Below are 25294 nucleotides of genomic sequence, written 5' to 3' on the forward strand. Positions count from 1 at the left end.
AAGCCAATCTAAAGTCTTTTCAAAATTTAGGGACAGTTCAGTTAGTTACATAATTTGCAGGAACAAGTACCTTACTCCTAAGGAAGGGATATTTTGTAACTGAACTAATTTTTTCAGTAATTCTGTATTTCATATTGATTAATAGCTAGTTTAGCTCTGGAACATTCAAGGGCTATTAGATTGCCAGTTGTAAGTCAGTAATTTCTCTACTAGGAGCCTTCTCCATACTGACCACTGTAGAAGAGAAGATTAGTTTGACCCAGAAATTTATCAAGCAAATTTCCTGCACAAGCCTCCACAGAGCTAGGTCCACCTTCAGGTACAGGGCTGCATTAGAAACACAAGGAGCTGTAAAGGCCACTCTCAAACTGTTGACTTGAAAGGCTTCAAGAGGCTTGTAGTTACCATAAATGCACAACTGAGATCCACTCATCAACTGAGGGTACCACCTTGGCTACAAATGCCAGAATATTCAAGGGAATATATTGTCTGGCTTCAGTATGGACAAATTTAAGGAAGGCAAAAACATCTCTCTGTGCATTTGCTGTGACATTTTTGAGACTTTCAGAAGCTGTAAGAGTGGAAAAACAATTCCTAGGTGTCTGGTAAATAAGTAGAGGTAGATGTACTTATTGTTAGTGGCAGTCAGTGTTTATTCTGCAGCATCAGGTGATTCCACGCAGGAAGCCCTAGCACTGTCTTGGTTCTACAAGGAGTAGCAACACAATAAATGACTGACACACACATGATTCTAGAAGAAAGCGGAAGCACAATACCCTTCCACCACTGCTTTCAGGATTAGCTGTGGATGGGCTCCAAGCACATTTTAGAGCAGGTCAGACAAAAATCTGATTATTCAGTTTAATCAGCAGTATAGAACAGGGTTCCATTCAGTCACTGCGCAGTAGGTAGGGCATTATTTAATAAATGACTTGTGCTGCTGCCAGCATGAATAGTCCTTCCTTCTCATAGGAAGCCAAGCACTTTCATCTGAGCCTCTTTAAAATAGTCAATTGTTATCTTCCATCTCACTTTGTACTCCCTGGGTTATTGATGGAAGCAAAAATGAGATGACCTATTATCTTGATTTGCCACCATATCTGAAATTTTCATCATCACTGCAGGTGGATATCCGTTTCCCTCAGAGTGGAGCCACTGACCCAAACTGTGTGACTGTGACTGGACTCCCTGACAATGTGGAGGAAGCCATTGATCATATCCTGAACCTGGAAGAGGAATATGTGAGTGTACTGCTATGCTAGGTAGAAGAATGACTTTAAAATTGGATAATGGTGAGAGAGTCAATATGTTTGTGTCTTTTGTATATGCTGGTCAGAGTATTATCAAGAAAACGTTGCTCCTATTGCTGCTGCTTTTTGTTGTCAAATAAGAAACAATATCTTTTAACTAAACTGCTCTTATTTGTGTTGTGTGGCACTTCAGCTGGCTGATGTAGTAGACAATGAAGCAATGCAAGTGTACATGAAACCACCTGCTCATGAAGAAGCTAAGGCTGCATCGAAGGGCTTTGTGGTGAGAGATGCCCCTTGGACAGCAGGCAACACCGAGAAGGTAGGTTACTACTTCTTGACTATTTATTACTTCTAGACTGCCATTACGGGTGCAGCTGGTTAACATTTGTATTAGAACAAAGGTCAGTGCTTCTGCTGGTGTTGGGTAGTCTATGGGGCAACAGCCCTTCTGTTATGAACTTAGAGCTCCTTCCTCTGTGAGTGCTTTGCATACTTAGCACTAAGGTAGGAATGTAAGGAGGCATGTGAGAAAGTGACCTACTCTATAAACCAGTGTATAAGATGACCCTTGGGAACAGAAATAGCAGGGCAAAAATTGGAGTTGTCTTATATGCATTAAAAGCATGCACCTTGTATTATAAGTGGGGCAATTAGAACATTTTTATTTTTAAAAAATCATCATCATTGAAGTATTTTCTAGACTGTTAGTGGTTTGATTTCTAAGATGTTATATTCCACTTCCTGTATAGTCGTGGGGGCTGCATGTGCACATGTACGTATGTGTATACATGTATTTACATACATATATACATATACTCTCTCTGTATAGTATATAATCCAACAAGGGTACTTGTGTAAACTATGGCTTTTTCTTTTGTTTACTACAGGCCCCTGATATGAGCAGTTCTGAGGATTTCCCAAGTTTTGGAGCTCAGGTAGCCCCCAAGACTCTACCTTGGGGTCCCAAGCGGTAATGACTTGGAAACAGCAATCTTTTCCAGCCACCCGCCACAAGGTTTCCTTTCTGAATTCTGACCTAGTGGCTGGATCTAGTGCAGATTGCTCATGGGGGTCTCTTAATGATACTAGAGTGCTACCCCTTTTGAGGTTCTGTTATTCTTGTGCTTAAGCCTCACTATGCTTCAGTTTGACTTTTCCTCTCCTTTCTCTTTGCCCTGGAAGAAACTTTTCATGTTGATTCCAACCTGAAATACAAAATTTTTTTCTTTCAAATTTCAGCCTCTCACTTTCATGTTGGCCATGGTGTAGTAACCAAACCTCCCAGGTACATCTTACAAAGCACTCTAGCCTTCATTAGGAGATCTCCTTACTGCAGCTAGGAATCTACTTCCTGTCTCTCAACCTCAGGAAACACATTTCCTTGACTTTCTACAAAGCCAAAACGTTTGCTCTTCCCCTCTCCTGCCCTGTTTCTCCAAGGCCTTACCTTTGTAGAGTGCAATCAACTTTCCCTTTCAACTGCCAAAAAAACAAACAACCCCCCCCCATAAAACTTAACCCCGCACTCATCTAATACTGCTATCTGAGAGGAGAGGTGAGAGACAATTGGCCAGAATGGATGGGTGGAGAGGGGACATTTAGCCCTGGAGTTTAGAGGCCCCAGAAAGCACTGACAGACCCATGGCTCTCCCTGTGCTAGTCTGAGCACTGTGTGTACCAAAATTCTTCTCTTGTTGGTGAGAGTATTGAATTGCAGCTCGCCAGTGTTTTTCCCTCATCACTTTTTTGTGTGCTTTTCCTTCCCAACAGTAGTAATGCCTGTGTGGAGCCAGAAAACTGACAGTATTATTGGGTCTAACAGAACTTGGTTTAACCAAAAGTGCCATGGTAGCATGCCGCAGAAGATGGTGGGTGATTAGGGCAGTATAAAGAGAATACATTGCCCTTGCCCTTCCTGCACACATAGGTTTGATAGTGATGGCATTTAAGTACCAGGGTTAAGGGTGTATCTTTTGCTTTTTACTATTGCCTTCTTTCTACCTCAAGCCAGTATGACAGTGGCCTGCTTCTTCAGACAGCCCCTCTTGCTTCCTGTTATGACTATTAGTCCTGTATGCAGAGAGGACAGTATGTGTAGCTTCAGTCTCAAATTTCCCCTCCAACAAAGTGGTCTTAACTGCTGCCATGTAATTTGGCCTATTGTCCTGCAGCAAAGCTTAGGCCTTGGGGGAAGCAGGTGAAGGAGTGGTTCTCACTTAAATTGAAGCAGCTGGCTACAGTTCAGTCTTAAAAGTGAAGCCTTCTGGTGGGGGGAGGGTGAGAGAACACTTAGATTCAGTAAATGCTCTGTGTAGTCTGGCAGCAAAGTGTTCTTGTCCTTTTGTCTTAACACTAGTAGTTGCTGCATTTCAGCTGCTGCCATGAACCAGTACAAGGCTACTTGTATTTCAAAGCTGCTCTTTCAGCCATTACATCCTCCCTCTCTCTTTCTCTCTCTCTTCTGCTGAAAGTGCTGGTAGCAGCGCTGGGTCTAGTGCCAACTCTGCTTTCTGCCTACCCCTCTCCCTTCCCCACCCTAGAGCTTTACTGAGCCATTGGCTAGAATCCTAGCCGCAGGGTCATTTTATGCCCCATAGTTCATATTGGGAAATGGTCTGTAAAGCTCTTGTCTTTCTAGACCACTAGCCCAGCAGGAAGGAAAAGCCTCTCACTTTTAAGTGAGCCCAAGTGAAAAGGGGAGAAAACCCATTTCTCTATGAGTAATTCCACTTGGGGCAGGATGAGCCCTATCACCATCTGAGCAGGAGACTGAAACAGGGTAGTAGTGTATAATGTCTTGCCAGTGGTACCTGGTGCCTGAATGTCACACATCACTTGCACATGTGTTTTAGGCTTGAACTACCATTGAGCATGGCTCTGACCCTGCCATTTGTTCAAACTGTTGAGAGTACGCCACCCCCCGTCCCCTGTAGTGTGCAGCAGATGCTCTGTGGAGGTGTGCTCCATGTCCTCTTAATGTCTTCCATATTACGTTTTCATGGCAATGATCCCTTGGCCTTAACTTTGGAATTTGGAGATTATATGCAAAACATGTATAAAGGCTCATGAGTATGGATGACACTGGAATTTTATAAATTCTAAAAAATAAAACCTGAAACAGCTTTGAGTGGTTATCTTTTATTTTTCTTCAGACTGCAAGGTAAAAAAACCCAAGTCACACCAATTCAAGAGTCCTACCTATCTTTCTACTGAAATATTGAACAGCTGTTAAGAGAGAGAGAGAGAGCGCTGCTCGTTATCTGTCTCCTTCTCAGTCAATGATCTGTATTAAGCCGGTCATCACATGCTAAACAGACTACACAACTACTAAAAATGTGCACTCAGCAAAGGTACTAGGGTTGAGGGAGTTCTCTTTCTTGTAAGCTGTTTGTGTGTTCTAGATTCTTAACACATCTGAAACTTTCTTGTACCCAGTCATTATTTCACAAGATTTTTCTCTTGCTCCTCAGTTGTTAAACAGGAGTAGAGCGTAGTGCTAATGTATACTCACTGCTAGACTTGAAGACATAAATATCTGTTGAAGACTATTTTATGATGGTAAAAGACTAGTGAGGCTCTCATTTAATTAACTTGACAACAGAGCTGATAACAATGCTGGTTAGATTAATTTGGTTTCAGTGTAGATCTTCTACTTCCACCAATGTAACATTCTTCACCACAGTGTTGAACCAGCTACATTGAAGTGTGGTTGGATGAGGGTTTCAGGTACTGATCTACAGTATGGCACATGGAACATACTTCACTTGGAAAGGTAACACCATTATATAAACTTTGTCATCTTTCCCCCATGAGGCTTGCTTCTCCAGATGCTTGGTAATTTGGCCTGGACCAAACATGGTGTATCTCTTTATGAGTCCTGATTCCTACTATAGTGTCTTCTCTGCTAGAGGGGCTGGGTTTCTCACATCTATTACATCAATGAGGGCCTGTTATGAAGAAAAGAAAGTTTAGACACTCAGAAGTTTTCAGTGTTCTATACAACCTGGACCTGCATCTCTTAACAGAGGTTTGTATCTACAAGGTTTCTTCTTGATTGTGGTTCATTTAATGAGTTTGCATTTAAATTTGTCTATTACCCATCTTTCAGCCTAATTGCATTTGATATATGCAAGAGAAATTATGAGAAGTTGCAGTTTAGGGTTAATTCCTACTTCCCAAATACATGTTAGGCCAACCAGAGTAGGAGGAAGCTTTTGAATTCTCCAGAACTCTTAGAACTTTAGATGGTAACCAGGGGTGAGTGGGGGAGAGGAAAAAAGCTGTCTGGTGTTGAAGTCAGAAGATGGGATATGAGAGTAGATACCCAAATCGGATGTTACTAGGTAAGGTATCTTCGTGGGCTGCACCTAGGACAGCTTTGATGAAACTTTGGTTGATCCTCAGTTCTTGAAAATAAAAAATCCAGTTATTACCTGAATTGTAACAGATACAAACCAAGCTTGCTCCTAATGCTCTCTTAGACCAATTATTAATTGGGAGAGCAAATTACAAGTTAAAGCCTGGAGCCCTAACACATCTCAAAGTTGTTATCAGAAACTGGTTGAGTTGTAAGGCAGCAGGCATAACTTGTTTGGGCCGCTATAGATTCTTTAGCAGTATTTTTCTTTACAGAATTTGGAAAGTGGTTTGTTAAATGGGTGTGCACGCACACATACAAAAGGGGCCATAGCTAAGGGTCCTCTCTAAGGGTTGCTGAATACATTCAATTCTTAGTATCAAGTATTTTTCAGTACTTTGTTCATTTATTTGCATTAAAAACACTTTAAATGGTTCTTCTACCTAAAATGGCAAGTTCCTGGCACTTACTGGCTTATATAAAAAGTGTAGCTCAAAATGGATGACTGATAAAACAGTAGTTAAAATTACTATGATGTAATAATAAGTATGAAATGGCATGAAAAAGAGCTATTCAGCAAAAGATATATGTAGGCTATAGAGATGCTCATGCTTTTGTGTAGCTAAATGAAACAAAGCCAGATGGCATAACAAGTAATGGACATGGATAAACTCGGTCTGTATTAGCTACAACCTACAAATGAAAGCTACTAGTCCTGTTGGTGGCAGTGTTCATCTACACCAGGGGTCCTCAAACTTTTTCAATAGGGGGCCAGTTGAAAGGCGGCGGGGACTGGCACAGGCTGGAGAGGAGGCAGCACGTGGGGGTGGCTTGCTTGCTTGCTTGGAGGTCTCCCAGTGAGTCCAAAACCGTCTCCGAGCGAGCAAGCCATGCCTCCCCACCCGTGCTGTGAGGCAGGCGGTGGAAGCAACAGTGGCTTGCTCACTCGGAGATCTCTAAACGAGTCCAAAACCATCTCCCAAATAACAAGCCACCGCTTCCCCGCCCCGCACGGTGAGGCAGCGGGCGATCACGTGGGTGGCAAGTGGTGGTGTGGGCCGGACAAATGGGCATAGCAGGCCAGATCCATCTTGCAGGCCGTAGTTTGAGGACCCATGGTCTAGACAAAGTAGTAATTTCCACTCACAAGGTGAAATATTTGGGGGAAGGAAGAAGGAAATAATTTGTTGGAAGTTAGCTTATCTGACTACTCAGCCTTGGTATTTCACCTTGCATCTCTACAAAGAAGCATTTCCCCAAGCAGGATCAGCAGCTCAGCATAGATTAACATTTATGTTGTTAGGTACTTGAAGAGGGGGTTCATCTTTGGAAAAAAGGGGCTGCAAATTCAAAATTATGTGTATGTGTATAAATATATTTAGACCTTAAAGATTTACCTTGTTGTCAGCCAGAGCTTGTTTAGCTAGATACTGTTCTCGTTTCACTTTTATCTCCACCACTTCTGGGATGTCAGGCACCATCATATCTATCAGACGTGCAATGAAGAAGACCACATGCTGAAATGAAGAGGAATGCAAGAGGGTGGTGGTCAGTAGCCCAGCTTAGTATGTCAGGCAAATCAAGGCCACACAGCAATAAACTATTCAGCAATCAGTTCACAGAAACTAGTTGCTCCAGCTTCCTTGATTAGACATCCAGCAGAAAGTGGAACTATCACACTAGTTCAAGGGCCAATTAGAAAGCTGAAATTTGGTAACCACGTGTAGCTTAATATACTACTACTTACTAGGCCAGTCTAAAAATGAAACACCTTGACATATGCCAGTCAATTGCAAGTAGGTTATGATAAGCAGAGAGCAAGCTACATATGGAATAAGGGTGTACGAACTCCTATTTTCCTCTTGAATCAACAAGGATAGGATTTCTACTGGCAGCCGAGAAAGTATGTTGAATGCAAGTTATGTCTACTAATAAATGCATGCAAGACCCTCTGTAGATTTGTACAAACCTACCTAAATATTGCATTGGGTGGGGCAGTTTGGAGGTTATTTATAAAACAAGGCAACAAACTAGTGGCACTTTTAGCAAAAGTCAGTGATTGTAACTTGGTGGAACGATAGATTCATCCAATAAACCAACCACCAGTAGTGATGGTTTATTTATTTAGGACTGTAGATCACACTCCTATGCATGTTAGACCATAAAAAAGTTGTACAATTTCCAACCTGTCTGGGAGTAAGCTTACCTCAAATACAATTATGAAGCCAAGACGGATGGCCAATAGATTCCAATAAGCTAGCGAATATCTGCCGTTTTGTTCTCTATAGGCTCGGTACCTGTGAAGAGTTGCCATGTTGTCAGTGGAACAATCACATTCTTCTAAAATAGAAGCTTAACTTATTTCCTTTTACCATATCTTCATTTAATCGACCAATTAATTCCCTTTGTTGAGCTAAGACAGTCTCAGTTGATTGGTTTGCTATATACAGCTGCCATTTTATGGGTTAATGTAATATAACATTGCCACTTCAGCATTAACAAGGAAAATTGCAGTTTCTAAGGCTACAATTTTATATACGCTTACCAAGGAGCAAGCCTCACTGAACATAGGGTGGACCCTTAGTAAACATGTATAGTATAGGACTCTGCACCTCACTGTATTTGGTTTAATTTTTTTTAGTAAATCTCAAATGGCACATTAAGGTTGCAATCCTATAGCCCCCTCATCAGATCCAATGAAAGGTGTAAGGCATAGCAGCAATCTCCATCACTGCACCTCATGTCTTGCATTACCTGCGATTTTGTAGATTTGGCACCATGTAAGGGGAGAGAAGATGGCTGGAACATGAATTGGGGCTGGAGTAATTCCCCGGCCCCAGCCTCCTTCACAGGCCCATTTGCAACCTCAAGGGAAGAGGCAGCCAACACAGTTATTTCCATGCTGGTGGCAGGGGCTTGGCCTTTGGAATCTCAGCTCCAAGACTGGACAATCTCCCATGACTCCTATGGCCTCCAAGCTAATGTGTAAGATTGCATCCTAAACTACTTTGCATTTATACTAATTGTTCAGATTATGTTCAGTTATTGAAAGCAGGCAAATATGTCATTCCAATTGCAATGGGCCAAGATCCATCCTTACAAACAGAACAAAATGCCGAATACCCACAATATGTAATCAGGCCTTACTTGGAACCCCAAATTGGACAATCTATTTTCTGTCTGCTATTTTTTTAGGGCCTACCCTCTATGACATGTTTTTATGCAGTGGTGGCTATCCAATAACCTTTATCAGACAAAGTTAAAATAGAAGAGTGGGAGGTCCTACCTGCATGTGATATTCTGCTCCAAGACAAAAGATTTAGGAGCATAAGCCAGAGTAAAATCAATGTAGCCCTGCAAATCACTGGCATGAGTGTACTGGTAATATAACCGAGGGAGGAAATCAGAAGTGAAAGCAATCAGGAAGGCCTGAAAGAAAGGTGCAAATTTAGTTTCCCATTTGCTGGTTCTCTTTTCTGTTCCAGAAGTTAAGTGACATTGTCTTATCTAACTGTGCCACATTATACATGTCAAGTTTCCACAAAAAGTCTTAAGAACGTAAGGCTTCTATAGGGCTACCACTGGTTCATCTGGCTCAGTATAGTCTGTGCTGGTGGGCAACAGCCCTCAAGGGTTTCAGGCAGGAGTCTTTTTCCTCTGGCATGAACCTCAGATCTTTTGTATGCAACACATAGTCTCTACTGTTCAGCTGTAGCTCATTCCCCTTTCAATTAGAACTTCACTGTTGGGGTTTTGTAATTTGTAACTGTATTATATGCCATCCTATGAGAGTGGATTACCCTAGAGGATGACGTTTTGAGTTATGAAATAAATCAGATAGATCCTCTGAGGATTTCAAGTTATAATTCATTATTTCTGACTGCCATGCTGAAGCTAAACCTGCCTTCTGCCCATTGCAGTTTCAATGTCTTGTAGAAAAACAAAGCTTCCAACAGTCTTGTCAATTGCTGGCTCAGTGCTTTGTCTTAGACTGTAACTTGAACTAACCTATTTCTTTCTGCATAGCCTAATCTTATTTTGGTTTGTCGTTCTTGTTACAAGAACCCAACAGAACTGGGTTGGGTGAAGAACTGTTCCAGCCCCAGGGGACAGATTGCCTCCCAAGACTAGGTTCAGGATGATGTCAGGGGTACTTTTCTCTCCTGAAGCCCTGTTCCCTGAGGTCATTGGTGGTAATGCATACTTTCCACTGACAATAGATTTTTTCAGGAAAAAAGACATTTTCAAGAAAATTTTAAAATGCAGTATCAGCATATGTACAGTTTAGTCATTTTCACTGAATCATAGAATAGTAGTTGGAAGGAGCGAATAAGGTCATTGCACTTCAAGTTGAACATCCTTAGCCAATGGAACTGTGACTGTCTTCAGTGTGAGAAAACCCATGACCTCCCCAAGTAATTTGTTCCATTGTCATATTGCTCTAACAGTGAGGTAGCTTTTCTGGATATTCAGCCAGAATTTGACTTCCTTTAACTTTGGCCCATTATTCCATATGCTATACTTCAGGATGATCAAGAATAGATTCTGGCCCTTGTTGAAGAAAAGGGATTTCATTCTGTGTTTAGGCTCACCCAAGTAAGTATGTTTAATAAAACATGCACACCAGTGATTTTAGGAGAGAGAACTGAAGCTGTCAGAACATCCCCTGAAGGCAGTAAAGAAAAGCCCCTTGCTTATATAGGATTACTTGGTTATACAGAGGGCAACAGAAACCTATCCAAATTACTATGGAATGCAAACTACAACAATCACAGACGCACCAATTAACATTTATCTGTTTGCTTTGATATTGCTTTACAAGGGGCACAAACTTTATCTTGTGTCAAAACAAAAGGTGGGCTGTAACAGATTACAGCCTGGGTTATCACAAATAGGTGTGATTTGCTACATCCTGAGTCTTCTCAAGGATGTGCACTAAATTGCTTTCTCAGCACATACATATAATTTACTTTTCTACCAGGGCTAGTTGACTAGAAAACATTTAAGACCTAAACATCATCTATAGCTACACTCGTCTCTGCATGACAACTTTTCTAGTATTTGAAGTACTTCGTTATTTTAGGAACCTAAAAGTATATACCGTAACTTTGGCAAAACAAAAAACAAAAAAACCCATGTTCAGTGTATTAAAGGTACGGTTTAATCAAACAATACCTACAAGCTGAAATCACTGATTTTTGTTTTAATCTCTGTGACCTGAACTATAAGGAAGACCTGAACTATAAGGAACTTCTTTGGTTTTGCCAGTTTATAAGGCGCATTTAAAAATATAAAATGAGGAAGCAATTAATATAAAGAAAGCAAAGAAAATTATGACTTCTCTAGTTCTCTGCTATATAGTGTCAAGCAGACATAAAGCACTCATTCCTATAAAGAAAACTGAGGGGAAAGGGGGATGGGGTGCTGAATCAAGCCTCACAGATACACGTGCAGTTTAATCAGCTTCCCAACTCAGGCCCTACTCAGAAGCAGAGCCCATATGTGTGAATGCATAGATGACTGTAAACAACCTGGCTTTCTGATTACTTCTCTCCCATTTGTCCATCCATCTATAAGTACAGCTAATCACACTGGCTTGTTGATTTTTCCTTGCACAGATTCCATTCTAACTTCAAAAGAAGTTTGCAGAAAGAAAGTTTGCTGGGCAAATGGTATGATGGTCTTAAGGTGCCAGCCAATATGGCTGCCCATAATCCTCCAAAGTAGTAGCATCCTAGCAGCTTTTGGAAATGCACATTTCATTTGACAGAGTTTGCAGATCACATTTTTTTTCTTAAAGGAACCAGCAGTGTGGAAATGCCTCTATGTCAGTCTAGCCATTTTGATGAGGAAAGAAAAGTGACGTGCTGCCAGTAAACATTAAGCTATGCGGCAGCAGGGGGGTTGCAACAAAGCATCAAATTAGTAGTAATTAAGCATGAATTATGTTAAGTGTTATGCAGATCAATCAATTCAGTTATAATGTGGTTCAGTGTTCGGCATTCAGATAAATGCTAACTCTTACCTTTAAAGTATGTATACTTTCAGCTACTGTTTTTTGTCCTGTACTTTCCTCCATCCTTTGAAGCTTAGTCCAAAGGACAGAAATAGATCCACCAACTATGAAGCCCACATGCTAAGAAGAAACTGAAATCTCCTTACTCTTTTGTGACTATTACAGTGCCCCCTAGAGGCATAAATTTATCCTGCACTTACATTTGAGAGGTTCTTTTACAATCTAGGTCTCAATATACAAGACTTGTGATCTGATACTGTGTGTAGTTTTACACTGATATCTAGTACATAGTTTTTAGGAAAAAATGTGTGAGTAAATACAAGAACATCTCCACTGCAGCATTTTGTTCAATATTCTGAAAGAAAATACTCCATAAGCCACAAAAATGGTCCCTGACTTTTTTTTCCTGGCCTTTGCATCTCTAGCCACTGGATTCCTTTCTCTGCACAGAGAAAGAGGCTCCCTGCTCTGTGCTATCTCCAGCCAGCTATGAAGGTTAGAGTGAAGTGAAGCCATGCTCAGTAATTTGGTCAGCTGCTGTTCTGTGATGTGTATCAAGCTTGGGGGAAATAGCTTCTTCCTTGCAGCTAAGCCACTTAAGTGAACAGTAACCTCAACTAGCTGTTGTATTTAGTAATGTATGAACATGCACTGAGATGGATTGCTTCCCATTGAAAAGGAACGATCTTTTCTAGCAGCACCAAGCAAACTGCAACTACCTCACTTTGTTTATCTTCCATCCAAAACTGCCTTGGGAAAGAAACCACCAAGTGAGTAAACACAACCCATCATAAACATCCATGAAGGCAAACAGCAGGGTAATAATTCAGCTACGGATGCTTTGCGACGGAGTAGTTGTTTTCAGGAAGGACCTTCAAACAGTCTAATGATATCACGGCAAGGCTGTACTTTGACTGCTTCACCTTTATGCCAGCAATACTCACATTACTAATGACTGCCAAGTGTGTGATGACCTCCAGGATATGGAACCAGATGCCAATGCCTTGGGCCCGCTCAGTAATTGGACGCCGGTATTCACAAACAAATTTATGGGCATCCAAGCGAATTTCCACCCAGTTGTTGAGCAAGGCAAACAGAGGTGCAAGGGGGCAGGCAGCCACAAAGATGGTAACGAAGCCAAACTGAATGACTGAAGCAGAGAAAAAAATGTTTTACTACCAGCAAGGTAAGCACAGATGGTCCCACCTAAGAATGCTGTCAACAGCTGGACTGGGAAATGCTCTGCTCTGGCTTTTCTGACCCTCATACCTGCCAAAAGTATTGGACTACAGCAGCTATCTCCTCCAGGATACAGTCTATGTTCACAAACTAGTTCCTTGAAGATGTTGTCTACTAGGATTTGAGTTCTGGAAATCAGCACGGCTACACTAGCTTCACAATAAGGGAATCATCTTTATCATCTGATTCAGAATCTCAACAAGCTCAGCATTTGTTGAAAATAGAAGAAACCAGGTTTTACCTTTCGGCTCTTATGATAGCAGAGTTATAGCCAAAGTTTACATTGTTGAACTGTAAGTTGACAGTATCCTGCATTAGATCTGAATGCAGATCTAATGCACACCAGATTACTCCTGATTGTGTATTTGGTGGGAGGAATGGCAAGATGCTCACACCATACAGCACTCTTGCTCTCTAACTCTCAGGCTGTCCCTGCAGTAATGCTAATCCACAGATCAAACAATCCCATATCAAACAATTCTAACCATTAGAACATGCTAATGAGTGTTTTCCCTGCCACATTTGACCTGTGGAAGCCATTAGTACAGATACAGTCTCAATCCATGTCTTTGTTTCTATAAGAGACCTCCAATTTTAAAGTAGGAAGCCATTGTAAGAATTGAACATTATTTAGCACTTGCTATACAAGCATGTGAATGCAGAATTTTGAGCTGTTCCTCTCTGGGTAGAAGAAGAGCACACAAGGACTAACCTGTCTATGTTAGTCCACCTAAAGATATCCATACACCTTTGGTTTTCAGGACTCTAGTTCTTCCAGCCAGTGCAATTTCAGCAATTGCTGGTGTGAACATGTTGCATAATTAGCATTTAACCCAGAAGGCTTTTAAACATTAAGAACATAAGAATCCCACTGGATCAGGCCTAAGGTTCATCTAATACACACAGGTTCCAACCAGAGTCCAAATCCTCAGGAAGGAAATTATACCCATTTGTGTAATGTGTTGTCATAGGACAGGGTGGACAACTTGTAGCCTTCCAAAAGTTGTTGGACTACAACTCCTATGATTGCTAACATTGGCTATGCTGGCTCAAGGTGATGGGAGTCACAATCCAGGGCCGTCTTATTTATTATTTATTTATTTTATTTAAAACATTTTTATGCCACCCCCATCGCAACAAAGCCTCGGGGCGGCTAACAACAGCATTATGGGCCCCGGGCGAAGCAGTATACTGGAGCTCCTAGGACAACTACAACTACTGTTAATTTTGGAAGCTTTCCAATTTTCCAAGGGTTAACATACACAGATTAGTATGGGGCCCACGGGCAAGTGCCCATCAGGCCCATGCGTTAAGACGGCCCTGTCACAATCCAACAACATGTGCGGGGAGGGGGCACAAGTTGCCTGGCTGGATCATAGGAGATAGATTTTTTTTTAATGCTTTCCTTGTGGGAGTTTAACATTCCATTCCAGTTACAAATATTATTTGGCAATAGTTACTTCAAAGAAGTAGGGACTTTTTGACTGCTGCAGTATATATTAACAGCAGTTTTAGTTACTCATCTTTTTTTTGCTTCACTCAGATGAATCATACCCATTTCCAGGTATTCATTAAAGAGCCCCTCATAGGGCAGCAATTCATAATCACTCTCCCAGAGCTGCTTCATGAACTTTTCCTGGCCTTCTTTGTTCCTAATGGAGAGACCATTCCACTTATGCCACCATGTTTTCAACTTTCTGTGGAGAACAGAAGATCAGGGTTAGTAGAACATCCTGGCCACTTGCTTTTTTAATCATTGAGGAGTGGCCAATTAATGACTGCTGGCTGTATGCATCCAGACCAAGACATGGTTTTATTTGATCTCCATCACTGAATTTACAGAGCAGTCTTCCCTGACTTGGCACCCTCCAAGGTCATCCAGAGCTTTGGAGAGCATGCTGATGACACACAGCTCCATCTCTCCCATTCATTGTTGATGGGGGAGGCTGCAGTTGTGCTAAACCAGTGTCTGACTACAATAATGGACTGAATGAGGACTAAGAACCTGAACTCAGTCCAGGCAAGACTGAGATGCTGCTGGCGAATGATTCTTTGAGTGGATGTGGTGTATTCAACCTGTTCTAGATGAAGTCACACTCCCCCTGAAGCAGCAGGTTCGTAGCTTGCCTATGTTTTTATCTACTGCATTTTATTGTTTGTATACTCTGTTGTAAACTGCCCAGAGAGCTTTGGCAATGGACTGTTTAGAAATGAAATAAATAAATAATGGGCACTACTAGAGGTCACCATCGGTGGCACAGTACCTGCAGCCACTGTGTTGGGATCCTTGCTTTACTTGACCAGGAGTGCAGAAACTATTTTTAAAGAATGGAATGGCACTTGGAGTGTGGGGAATGATAGCTGTGTGCCCAACTGGAGTACTACGCATGGCCATCTAAAAGAGGCCCCCATCGGACCATTCAGTCCAAGATCTAGCAATACCCAGGAGTACCACTGCATGCCACTTTGTGAAAGAAAGGCAGGATATAAATGTAAGGTATCACTAGAATTTTCTCCCATTAACTGCATATCTCCTCCCTACTCTAGTATCCAGTCTTTGATTTTAATTGTTTTAATGGGATCCTGTTCACAGATCACACACATCATATTCAGTTTGCTCTTCAAGTTCATTTTCTTTCTGTGAAATCCCCCGTGCTCTTGTCTTCTATAATTTTTGTTTGTTTTGCATCCAGTCTGCTCGAGGTTCATTTCTCTGTCCTGTACTTGGAAGCTGGAAGCATACGTCAAGGCTTTCCACACTGCTGCCAACATCCACATATCACTCCAGCCTACTTAATGAGATGGTTCTATGAAGAGAAGCTGGCAAGTTGCCATTAGCAGAGCACCTCACAGTATGTGCTTTCCTGTGTTCAGACCTAAACAGAATTACCTTCCTCTCCCTGAGAGTTCAGCTTACACTCCTTGCAACCCACTTTCCTTCTCCTCAATGTTCTGTTTAGGGACAACCTGTGAGGAACTCAGTTCACTGAAAGTAGGTATGAAGCCATATCTGTGACTGCTCAATTCACACATTACATTTCCACATGCGTGTATACCCATGGATGGTCTTTTACTCTTGCCTAATCATAACAAATTATTTTGTGAAGCAGCCCTAAGACATTCCATAAGAACTAAGTTTTAGCCAATCTCTTCCCCACCCCACTTCCCTTTGGCCCAGCTTCCCATGGCTACACTGACTGAACTGGATGGATTATTGTGTGAGATACTAGCCAAACGTAGCTGTTTTCAAGTACTATGATTCGAAAAGAGTACTCTGTTCCCAGTTATCCAGTTCCAGCACATTAAAGATTAGGATCCATAGTATTACTACCACTATCACTAGCTTTATTGGCCTCTTGCACTAGTTCCTGTCCTTCAGATGAAATAAATCAAATATGACATCCCCCCATAATTGATTTAATGACTAATCTACTGCATGGTCAATCTGGCAACGGTCCAGAGATTATCTCCCATAATGGGCATAGTTTACACCATACTAGCAAAGGACAATGTCACTCACGGGATAAGGATCTCCTGTATGTTGTTAATTATTTGCTTGCCCACCATGATGATCAGAAGCTCCTGGGCAAGTTCGATGAGGCAGCCACCTGGAGCACACTGGACAAAATAGAAGGATAGCCTACAGTACATGGTAGACAATCAGTAATGTTCTTCAAATCATGCATTATTATTAGAGAAGGGATATGAAGGCATGCATGATGGAATACTCCTCCATGAAAGAGAACAAAACAAAATATTTTGACACACAGAGAATTAGTTCCCTTCTTCCTGACATCTAGGATTTCTATATGCCAGGGTAGGAATGGATGAGAATTTTGTTTATATTTGCCAATCATGCCGACACACTGCATTTGCAACCCCAAACACAAGTGTGAGAAGAAGAATGTGTGATCTGAAACTGTTTGCAAATTCTCAAGCATGTCTTCATGTTTGAAAAAAATGTGCATTATAAAAACAGATTTTAAAATGTGCATACATTTTTGTTTATATTTGCATATTGCAGTCTCTGTTGACAGTGTGCACTTTTGGAAGATATGCAGATTTGGGTTGCATTTTTCCCATTTGTTTTGCACAATTTTCCATCCATGCAAAATGAACAGATTGTAGACAAATGTGGTAGATAAAAAGGAAAGTTCAGAGGACCTGGATGAACACAAACAGTACTTGCTTGATCTGTACCAAGGACATTCTGTGGAGTGTTCTTCAGTTGTATGAACCTCCACCTGCAATGGTTCAGTTTAGGCTAGTGTCGCAAAAAGCCACATGGAATACAGCTCTTTTGCACTCACCAGACATCTTTCTCATCCTTGGCCCTGGCCTAGGAAGTTAGCCAACCCAAGATCAAGTCCATGAATTCCCAGGAACACTTGCAGGCCCCTTCTTTGCACTGAATTCTTGTACAAGGTATGCAAAGCCCACAAATCACATGTGCAGAAGCAGAACTCTGCTTGCATAGGGGTGTGGGGTTGAAAGCAGCAAGTGTACAAGCTGGCCTGACTAGCTGTATCCACATGACAGTTGGACACACTTCCTGCTGGACACTCATATGAATGTTGAGTGCAAGGCAGACCTAGGGCAGAGACAAAGCAAGGCAGAACCCAGGAAGCTGAGCTGAGGAAATCAGAGGGATTGCCACACCCAAACAGGATTTCTCACATCACTACTCCAGACACAGGTGCATCACTTCATTTACTATTGTTTAGAACTAGGACCAGTTCCCCTGCTTCAGAAGTGTCCTGTCTCTTTCAGCCAAAGGGCTAAATTCAATTTTGCAGACACTCTCATGGTCCATGTTGCACTGTGGGCCAGCCAAAAGCAAAAGAAGGTAGAGTAGAAGGGAAAATGGGCAGAAACAAAATATCAAAAACAATATTTGAACTTAAAGCTTTTGGAGAGGCATTTCAACCTGTTAGAATGTGGGAGAAAGCCTTGCACAAATGCAAACAGCAGTCAGGGAGAAGGGAAGCGTGCATCTGGATAGGTCTGGATTAAGGGCTGTATTAAGATCCAGGGAGTGAGTTCAATTTGACCCTTTGGGTGACTGCACTACTCCCTTGGGAAATGCCACATGGTGTGCTACAGCAGACTATTGGAGAGGGCAAGGTGGGTTCTGGACTTGCTGGAAAATAGATTGGAGCTGGAAGAAAGGATCTTTCTGGACTTTTTGGAGCATATACACTCCCATCACTGGATGTGAAGCTACCCTATGGCCAACCTGTTTTGTTTGTTTATTTTATTCATTATAGATGGATTTATCAGCCACCCTTTAATCAACAAAGTTCATATGGGTTACGTGGGATATCTGCTCTTCTTGAGCATCCCTACCCAGCAGTTGTTATTAGATCCCATCTCATCTCTCCCAAAATACTCACATCCTCATTGCGAATGCCAAGCAATTTGTTATAGTGGCCTGGATAGCCTACAAACCTGGAGGAGGAGAAAAAGAAAGCAGCCAGTTACAAGACTTATTAATCCAGTAATAAATACCTTACCCTGCACCTCCCCCCACAAAGATACATACATATTGGGACACCCACTGATATACTGGTAAATTTTGAACTGCAGGGACTCATCATGACAGCCTGCAGAGCCACACTGCCAAGGGGAGTCCAGAATGCAAGCAGTTACATTGACCAAATTGCTTCTCACCCCCCACATCATGGGGTTCCAAACATGTCTTAGAGAGAGCCATTTGGGTTTTGCTGTGCACACTGATATGCAATATTTAGTTACAGGCTAAGAATTCCCTCCAGGGCTTCTTAACAACAAGATACCCCCTCCGGAAGCAGCCTTTAATGAATAAATAAGGCCGATGAGGTTTTACTAGCCATACATCATGCTTATTTATGCCTAAAGGCAGCACACTTCCCCAAGGCTGCAGTTTATGCCATCTGCATTTGGCAGTCATTGAGATCCAGCACTTTTAATCATTCAGTATACAAGGTCATAAACATTACAATCTGCAGTTAACATATTTGACACATGCAGCTTCCAAGTCTCATATATTTAGTCTGACTTGTAATACTTCTCATCCAGATTTACAATGCTATACTGCAACTGGGCAGTAGACGGCAACAGTACGACACTTCTGTCCATCATGCACTGAATGCAACAGTGAAAGCTCACAGACGGGATTGCTGCTGAATTTGTGGCTCAGATACATCTAAACAGTGTTCTGAAACTGCTGGCCACATTAGTAGAACCCTCACATTAGTAGAACCATGTAGCACATTAACTCAGCTATGGATGAAGAGATGTGATGGACATCTCTTGGATCCAAGAGTATCCAAGTACAGTATTTACTGTATCCAGGAGTACCTCCGGCCAGTGCATTGGCTGAAGAATTTAGTTTAGCCTGCTCCACACTTTCCCTCATTGGTGAAGAAGCAAGGCAGACAAAGATGTCATGACTAAGGCATCAGGTAGAGGAACATTTCTCCAGCTAGCACCTTTCTCGAGACCCAGCTCTGTTGTGTCCAGGCTTTCCCCAGGTAAAGAAAGCTACAGTACAATAACTGTGCCCTGGTAAGACACTGGCTGTCTTGGCCAGGCACCTTTGCCTGACCCCTTTTAGCTCCCCCATGCTCTCCCCAAGAGCATATGTTCTCATCCCTTCACTTGAAATTTGGCATATACTATGCAGCCCAAGGCTGTACCCAAACATAAATAAGTTAAACTGACTTTTTTGGGTTTCCTTAATCTTCCCCACAGAAACTTTTTATATGTTGATGTTTAGCTGCCTTGTTTTAACTAGAGCAGAGGCAGGCAACACATGGCCTAGATGCAGAACAAGTGTTGGGGAAAGTGGTAAAAACAAGAAATGATAGGAAAAATGAAGAGGGTTATAAGCAGAAAATTAGGTTTACAGAGAGGTAGGGAATTGCATTCATTCATAAAATAGTACCTGATCCTGCCTAATCATGGAGGCTAAGCAGAGTCGGGCCTGACTGAAATTTGGATGCGTGACTTAAATGTTATGAACCGCCCAGAGAGCTCTGCCTATGGGCTGTATAGAAATATACTAATAAAAATAATGAAATGCATTCATTCAGTTGGGACATATTTCATTGAGACAGATAACACTTTCAAGCATTCTATGCTACAAAGGAAAGTTGCACCAGCTTTGGGATAGGAATGCTGGCCATGCCCTAAACAACTTACCTCCCCTTAAAGAAGGCGATGTAGATGGGAGAAGAGTAGAAATTGACAAACTGAAATACAAACACCTTAAATGTGAATGCGTCTTCATACATGGTCTGGGTACGATGCATCTCTGTGGCAGAGAAACATAAAATGGATCCCATGAGAATGATGGACACCCTCCAGGCCCACCTGGCGGTAAAACATATTGGGGCATCCTTACTGGCTTACATTAACAAAGATTTTGGATGACTCAAGTTTCTTCAACTGATCCCATGTACACTGCCCGCATGTCACAGATTCTAATGTACACTGTGGGTTACAGATGCTTTCTATCTAATGTGGTTGAGATGGAGAAAGACTCCAGAGTGCATTTCTGATTTAAGTTCCGTTCACACATTCCCGCAACACACAGAGCTAAGGCATGGATGGTGGACTGGGGTTACGGCATGCCACTACCTGAGTCTACCCAACAAGTGTGAATGTCTACAAAACAAAACAGTGCCTGCACACAAGCAACTGTTTGGGACCACAGCATGACCAATGTTCCAGTGCACTTACGCATGAGAAGCCTTTGCACATAGGGGCCCTTCTGCAGACATTCATGGTCAGCGTGCAAACACTGGGAGGCAGTGATGGAGGAATCAGGCATGACTCTGCTTCATTCCCAAGCATGTTCCCATTCCATATTTTCTCCCTATGGCACTTTTGGAAGTAGCTCATCAAGTTTCCTTTTCACATAATACCAAATAGGAGAAAGGACTTTTCTGCGACTGCACCCCAATTATGGAATATGCTCCCCAAAGAGGAGCACCGGGCACTTTATTCATTCTGGCACCAGGCCAAAACGTTTCTTATTTTCCCAGTTTTTAATTTGTTGATAGAAGTTTTAATTATTTTTATCTTCTATCAAGTAATGGCACTGTGGAGATTTTAATTGCTGTAACTGCTCTGTTGTTTTAATTTTGTAAACTGTTGAGAGATTTTCTGGAATAAATGACGGTATAAAAGAGCCATAGATAGATAGATAGATAGATAGATAGATAGATAGATAGATAGATAGTAGACCTACAAGAAAGTGGCAATACAACTCCAGAAAGCATTTTCACAGATTTCCTTTCTACCGTAAGGCTGACACTTGTGGAAATGAAGCATGCTATGTTCTAATGAGCCTTTCATGCTCTGTTTACAATTTGTTGAGGATGAATTTTGCTGGATGTGCAAGGATTCCGATACCAGATAACCAGAAAAAGAGATGTAGAGGGATGTAGTTTTAGCATGGAACTCTACTCTTAGAAAGCTGAAGGGAATTAGAATGTGGGGCATATAGATTCACAAAGGATTCTACACTCACACATTTTGTCCTCTCTAATTTGAGCAATGCCCACATTATCTAACCTAAAAACAAAAAACAAGTGGACAGCTTGGTCATGAGATTAGTAACTCTTCTGGTTACTGTATGGGAGACCTCCTGCAAAACATTCACTCATATCAAAACAAACAACCCATTTATATCTTTACTACCACGAGTGGCACAGATGGGGTAAAGCAAACAAAATGGGAGTGGTAATATAAGCTTTTACTGGTTGACAGTAATTTAAAACAGTACTTTCAGGGGAAAAAGTGCTTCTGTGTCTCAAAAATTCTGGGCAAATTCTTTAGAAACATTTAAAGTAGTTCTGATGTTGCCAAACAGAGAATTCAAATATATGCTGCCAGCTCATTAGCCCCTTTTGCAAACTAGGAAACTTACTCGATTGTCACTTTCATCATTCTTGTTTTAAAGCTGCCAGCTGGACACCAAATGCATTTAATACAATGCCCAGATTACAGGGGAACAGAAGCAGCCTAGATCCTAAGCTCCTGCTTTTGCAGGACTCTCAGCACATGATTTGGCTAGGAGTGAGGAGAAGTGGGTCCTGTGGACTTCATGAAAGCCCCCATCTCCCTTTCTCCTATAACTCAAGCATTCACTTTACGTTCTGGTTTCAAGAAGCTGGGGCAAGAAGCAAGAAGCACAGATCCTGCTCCAATGCTCCCAACAAAGCCCACTTACCCCACTTGGTCAGGAACTGTGCCAGTGCAATGTAAATTTTGGAGAGGATGAGGATGAAAATGAGGTTCACCACTGAGCCTGTGATACTGGCAATACGAGATGCCTGAGAGAGGCAAAGAAGAAAGAATGTGACATTCACATACCAATGGTATGACCAAGTGATGCTGGAAGAGAGCCACATAGGTGCCTTACCGAAGACACGATGAGGAAATTCCCAGACCTCGATATGACTATGGCGATGATGGCCCGGTAAAGGATGATGGAAATTAGAAACATCACCACCACCGCAATCTGCAGACAGAGCCAGGCAAAACAAAGAGTATTACCAGACGTTCAATTACTATGAATGGGTTTCTCACTGTGGCTTTTCAGGATCAGGCAGGGGTGGACAGCATTTTTAATACTGAGCGCTGATGTCAGTGAGGGTGAGGCTGAAATGGCAAGGTCTGTGTCCAAAGTGCCTTTGCTTTTCTGTCAACTCCTTTTTATTCTCATTCTACTACCTTCTTTTCTCTCTGTTCCCCCTCTTTCCTGGTTGCCAGGGAAGAAACAGACAGCTCTTGCAGGAGTCTAAACTGATCTCACCAGAAAGTTTTTGAAATTAAGCTGTGGCCCACCTACAATTCCATCCAAATTGTAGTGTTTCTTAATGGCCATGGATGTTCATTTGAATAGGCAATTCAGCTAAAGGTGAGGTCTGAGGTGAGGATTTCACAGCGTGGCGCTCTCCACAAAGCATGACAGCCCACTGCCTTCTTCTCTGAAAGAAACTGATTAGCAAAGATACCGCTGCATAAAGAATTATTACTGAAAGGAACTTTTAGGCCTCCTATATTTGACATCTTGACCCCCAAACAACAGTTTTCTCACCATCATGATGATGACCGTTGATCCAGCTACTATTCTGTTGAATTGACTCTTCTTAGGAAAATAGGGCTCTTCCTCTCCAGTAATGGGATTTCTGGTTATCATGGGAGCCATGGCAGTAAATTGGGGCCGTGGACGTTCCTATAAAGAGAGAAATCTGACATGCACTCTAAGTCTTTCAGGGATTTTGGCTGTACTTAGAGGTCCCCCAAAGCAGTACCTCAGTATCTTTAAAGTCTGAGCAATCCCAGCGGTGTGTCAGGGTAGCGTTCATTCGCTTCCAGTACTCTAGGAAGGTGACTGCCCACAGAGCCATGAAGATGCTAAAGAAGACAGTCCCTCCATGATCAAAAAGACGACCAGCCTGGGGGCGAGGAGGGAAACAGACAGGAATTGCAGTTGAATATGTGCCAAAACAAAACAAAAAACTATGAAGGGCTAGTTATATTATCCAACAAAACAACCCCAAATTCCAAAAGTTATATTAAGCAGTAGCGAAAGACTGAAACAAATTGGTTTATATATGATAGCCGCCAGCACATGGTGAATATTTGTGGTGGTTTCTACCAAATGACCACTACAAACACACATATATTCCAGCCAAGTAATTAAGAAGAAACTGTTTGAACTACATGGAACTATCTAAACTGGGCTCCTTATCTTGCGTCATCCTGTAAAACAGACCTCCAGGAGAAGGTGAAGAGGATCCAGCAGGCAGGGTTATGCAAAATGGTGGAGGACAATAGCTCAATGGAAGGGCACATTCCTTGGTGCTTCAGTGGTGTGGTGATATTAAAAACAAAGAGGGTCATGGCGCGATCCAACATGGCTGCTCTTCTGTGCTGTTCACACAGTGGTGAGAGGCCAACCATCTGTGAGAGGCCCACAGTGCTGCTGTTGTGTCTTGGAGAAGACCCCCGAGTCTTAGGATTTGTTGTTCAAATAATTTTGGGCCTGAAGTTGACTTCTTTCCTGCCTCTTCCTTTCTCTGATTTTTAAGGATTTTTAAATACTCATTTCAATGCATTTCAAGATGGTCCTTTCATTTGGAGATTTAAAAAATGTTGGGATTTCCCCATTCCAGCTCACACTTTTAGCCATGCTTTTCCCCAAACCTGGCAGGGACTTGCTGCTACAGGAACATGGAATAAATGAGTCTCATTTGCACAACACTACCTAGATACCCTTCCATCGTCTACAGAAAATAAACATATGATATATCTAATTTCTTTCCCCAGCTTCCAGCAGAGCACACACTAGAAGTATTATCTTGCACTATGGTGGCGTTAGTAATGTGTTAATAAATCTATTGTGTGTTTTAGCTCACAACTGGTCTTCAGAGCTATGAACTGTACCTGAAACATTGTGCAGATGGTGGAGAGGTTCCAGTAAGGACAGACTTTGCAAAGTGGGCACATTTTGTATTTACCATCACTGGTACAGATTTCCTGCCTGTAGTTCATATGAAGAGCAAAGGAAAAAGAGAGGAAATGGTTACAATTAGCTGAAGAGATGAACTAGCTGCTCTTCTGAACTCCTTCTCTGGTCTGGTCATTGGTGTTCCTGTCCTAACAATCATTCTTACTCACATTCTTTCAGGGGTAAGTGTGACTGCCTTAGGCCCCTACAAAGCTGGGGTATCAGCTAAGTAGCAAAGCCACTATTCACATTCTGTCTCTAAGGAGCATATTTCCAATAAACTTTGTGAATCTTAAAACTAGAAATCTCTTGTCTGCTGGAAAACTTGGGGGTGGGGGTTCCTGACAGAGGGCTACTAGTACTGCCAATCAAAAGGCATTGTGCTCTGTTTCCATCCTTTTTTCCATAATGCATTTTCTGAAGTAAGAAAAAGATAGGAGTAGCATGGAAGATTACATCATCCAATCCACACACCCCATGTAAAATTCTTGGTATAAGTCAGGGTAATAATATCATAATTATCAATATCTTAATTGATTTCAAAAGCCTCACCCATGAAAACACACACTCTGCTCAGGAACTGTGGGCAATACCTACGTGAAGATCAAGTGTCATAAAACCATCCAGGGTTTAAAAACCACTATAGGCTTTCTGAGCACGGAAGTGAGAAAGGAGGGGAAAGGATGTGTTGGCACTTACGTAGGCACGTCCTCAAACATCATAAAGATGCCTATTATGAAGACTAGCGTCCCCACTACAGCTGCTGGTAAAAGCCACCCAGTGTAGAAACCTGAAAGAAGACAAGTCAAAGCATGTTAGAACAAGCAGAAGTGGGCCAAAGTGCAGAAAAAGGAGTCTCCACTGCCTACCTTCAGCTGAACTAAGTGGCAGCTATTTTATGTAAAAGGGCCATCTTAGGAAAAGGC

The 25294-nt window shown here is 42.0% G+C and overlaps 2 protein-coding genes across 5 annotated transcripts in view; one reads left to right on the top strand and one right to left on the bottom strand.

Moving 5' to 3' along the window:
- LOC123024769 (high density lipoprotein binding protein) overlaps window positions 1-4375 on the top strand; it is a 70945-nt gene extending 66570 nt beyond the window's left edge. For all 4 annotated transcript variants that reach the window (XM_044432913.1, XM_044432909.1, XM_044432911.1 and 1 more), the window contains 3 exons: window positions 1125-1241; window positions 1444-1572; window positions 2141-4375. In XM_044432913.1, the coding sequence (XP_044288848.1) occupies window positions 1125-1241; window positions 1444-1572; window positions 2141-2227 (333 nt within the window). In that variant the 3' untranslated portion in view covers window positions 2228-4375. The remainder of the gene's footprint in view (window positions 1-1124; window positions 1242-1443; window positions 1573-2140) is intronic.
- Window positions 4376-25294, bottom strand: part of ANO7 (anoctamin 7) — a 40102-nt gene continuing 19183 nt past the window's right edge. The window contains exons 10-24 of the mRNA XM_044432914.1: window positions 25068-25158; window positions 24305-24401; window positions 23170-23313; window positions 22953-23090; window positions 22275-22373; window positions 22083-22185; window positions 20048-20159; window positions 18259-18313; window positions 16386-16483; window positions 14420-14562; window positions 12571-12776; window positions 8897-9039; window positions 7817-7907; window positions 7008-7127; window positions 4376-5200 (exon numbers count right to left, since the gene is read on the bottom strand). Coding sequence (XP_044288849.1) covers window positions 5141-5200; window positions 7008-7127; window positions 7817-7907; window positions 8897-9039; window positions 12571-12776; window positions 14420-14562; window positions 16386-16483; window positions 18259-18313; window positions 20048-20159; window positions 22083-22185; window positions 22275-22373; window positions 22953-23090; window positions 23170-23313; window positions 24305-24401; window positions 25068-25158 — 1700 coding nt within the window. The 3' untranslated portion in view covers window positions 4376-5140. The remainder of the gene's footprint in view (window positions 5201-7007; window positions 7128-7816; window positions 7908-8896; window positions 9040-12570; window positions 12777-14419; window positions 14563-16385; window positions 16484-18258; window positions 18314-20047; window positions 20160-22082; window positions 22186-22274; window positions 22374-22952; window positions 23091-23169; window positions 23314-24304; window positions 24402-25067; window positions 25159-25294) is intronic.

The sequence above is a fragment of the Varanus komodoensis genome, unplaced genomic scaffold (assembly GCF_004798865.1).
Source record: "Varanus komodoensis strain SLA01 unplaced genomic scaffold, ASM479886v1 scaffold25, whole genome shotgun sequence".
In the NCBI taxonomy this organism is placed as follows: domain Eukaryota; kingdom Metazoa; phylum Chordata; class Lepidosauria; order Squamata; family Varanidae; genus Varanus; species Varanus komodoensis.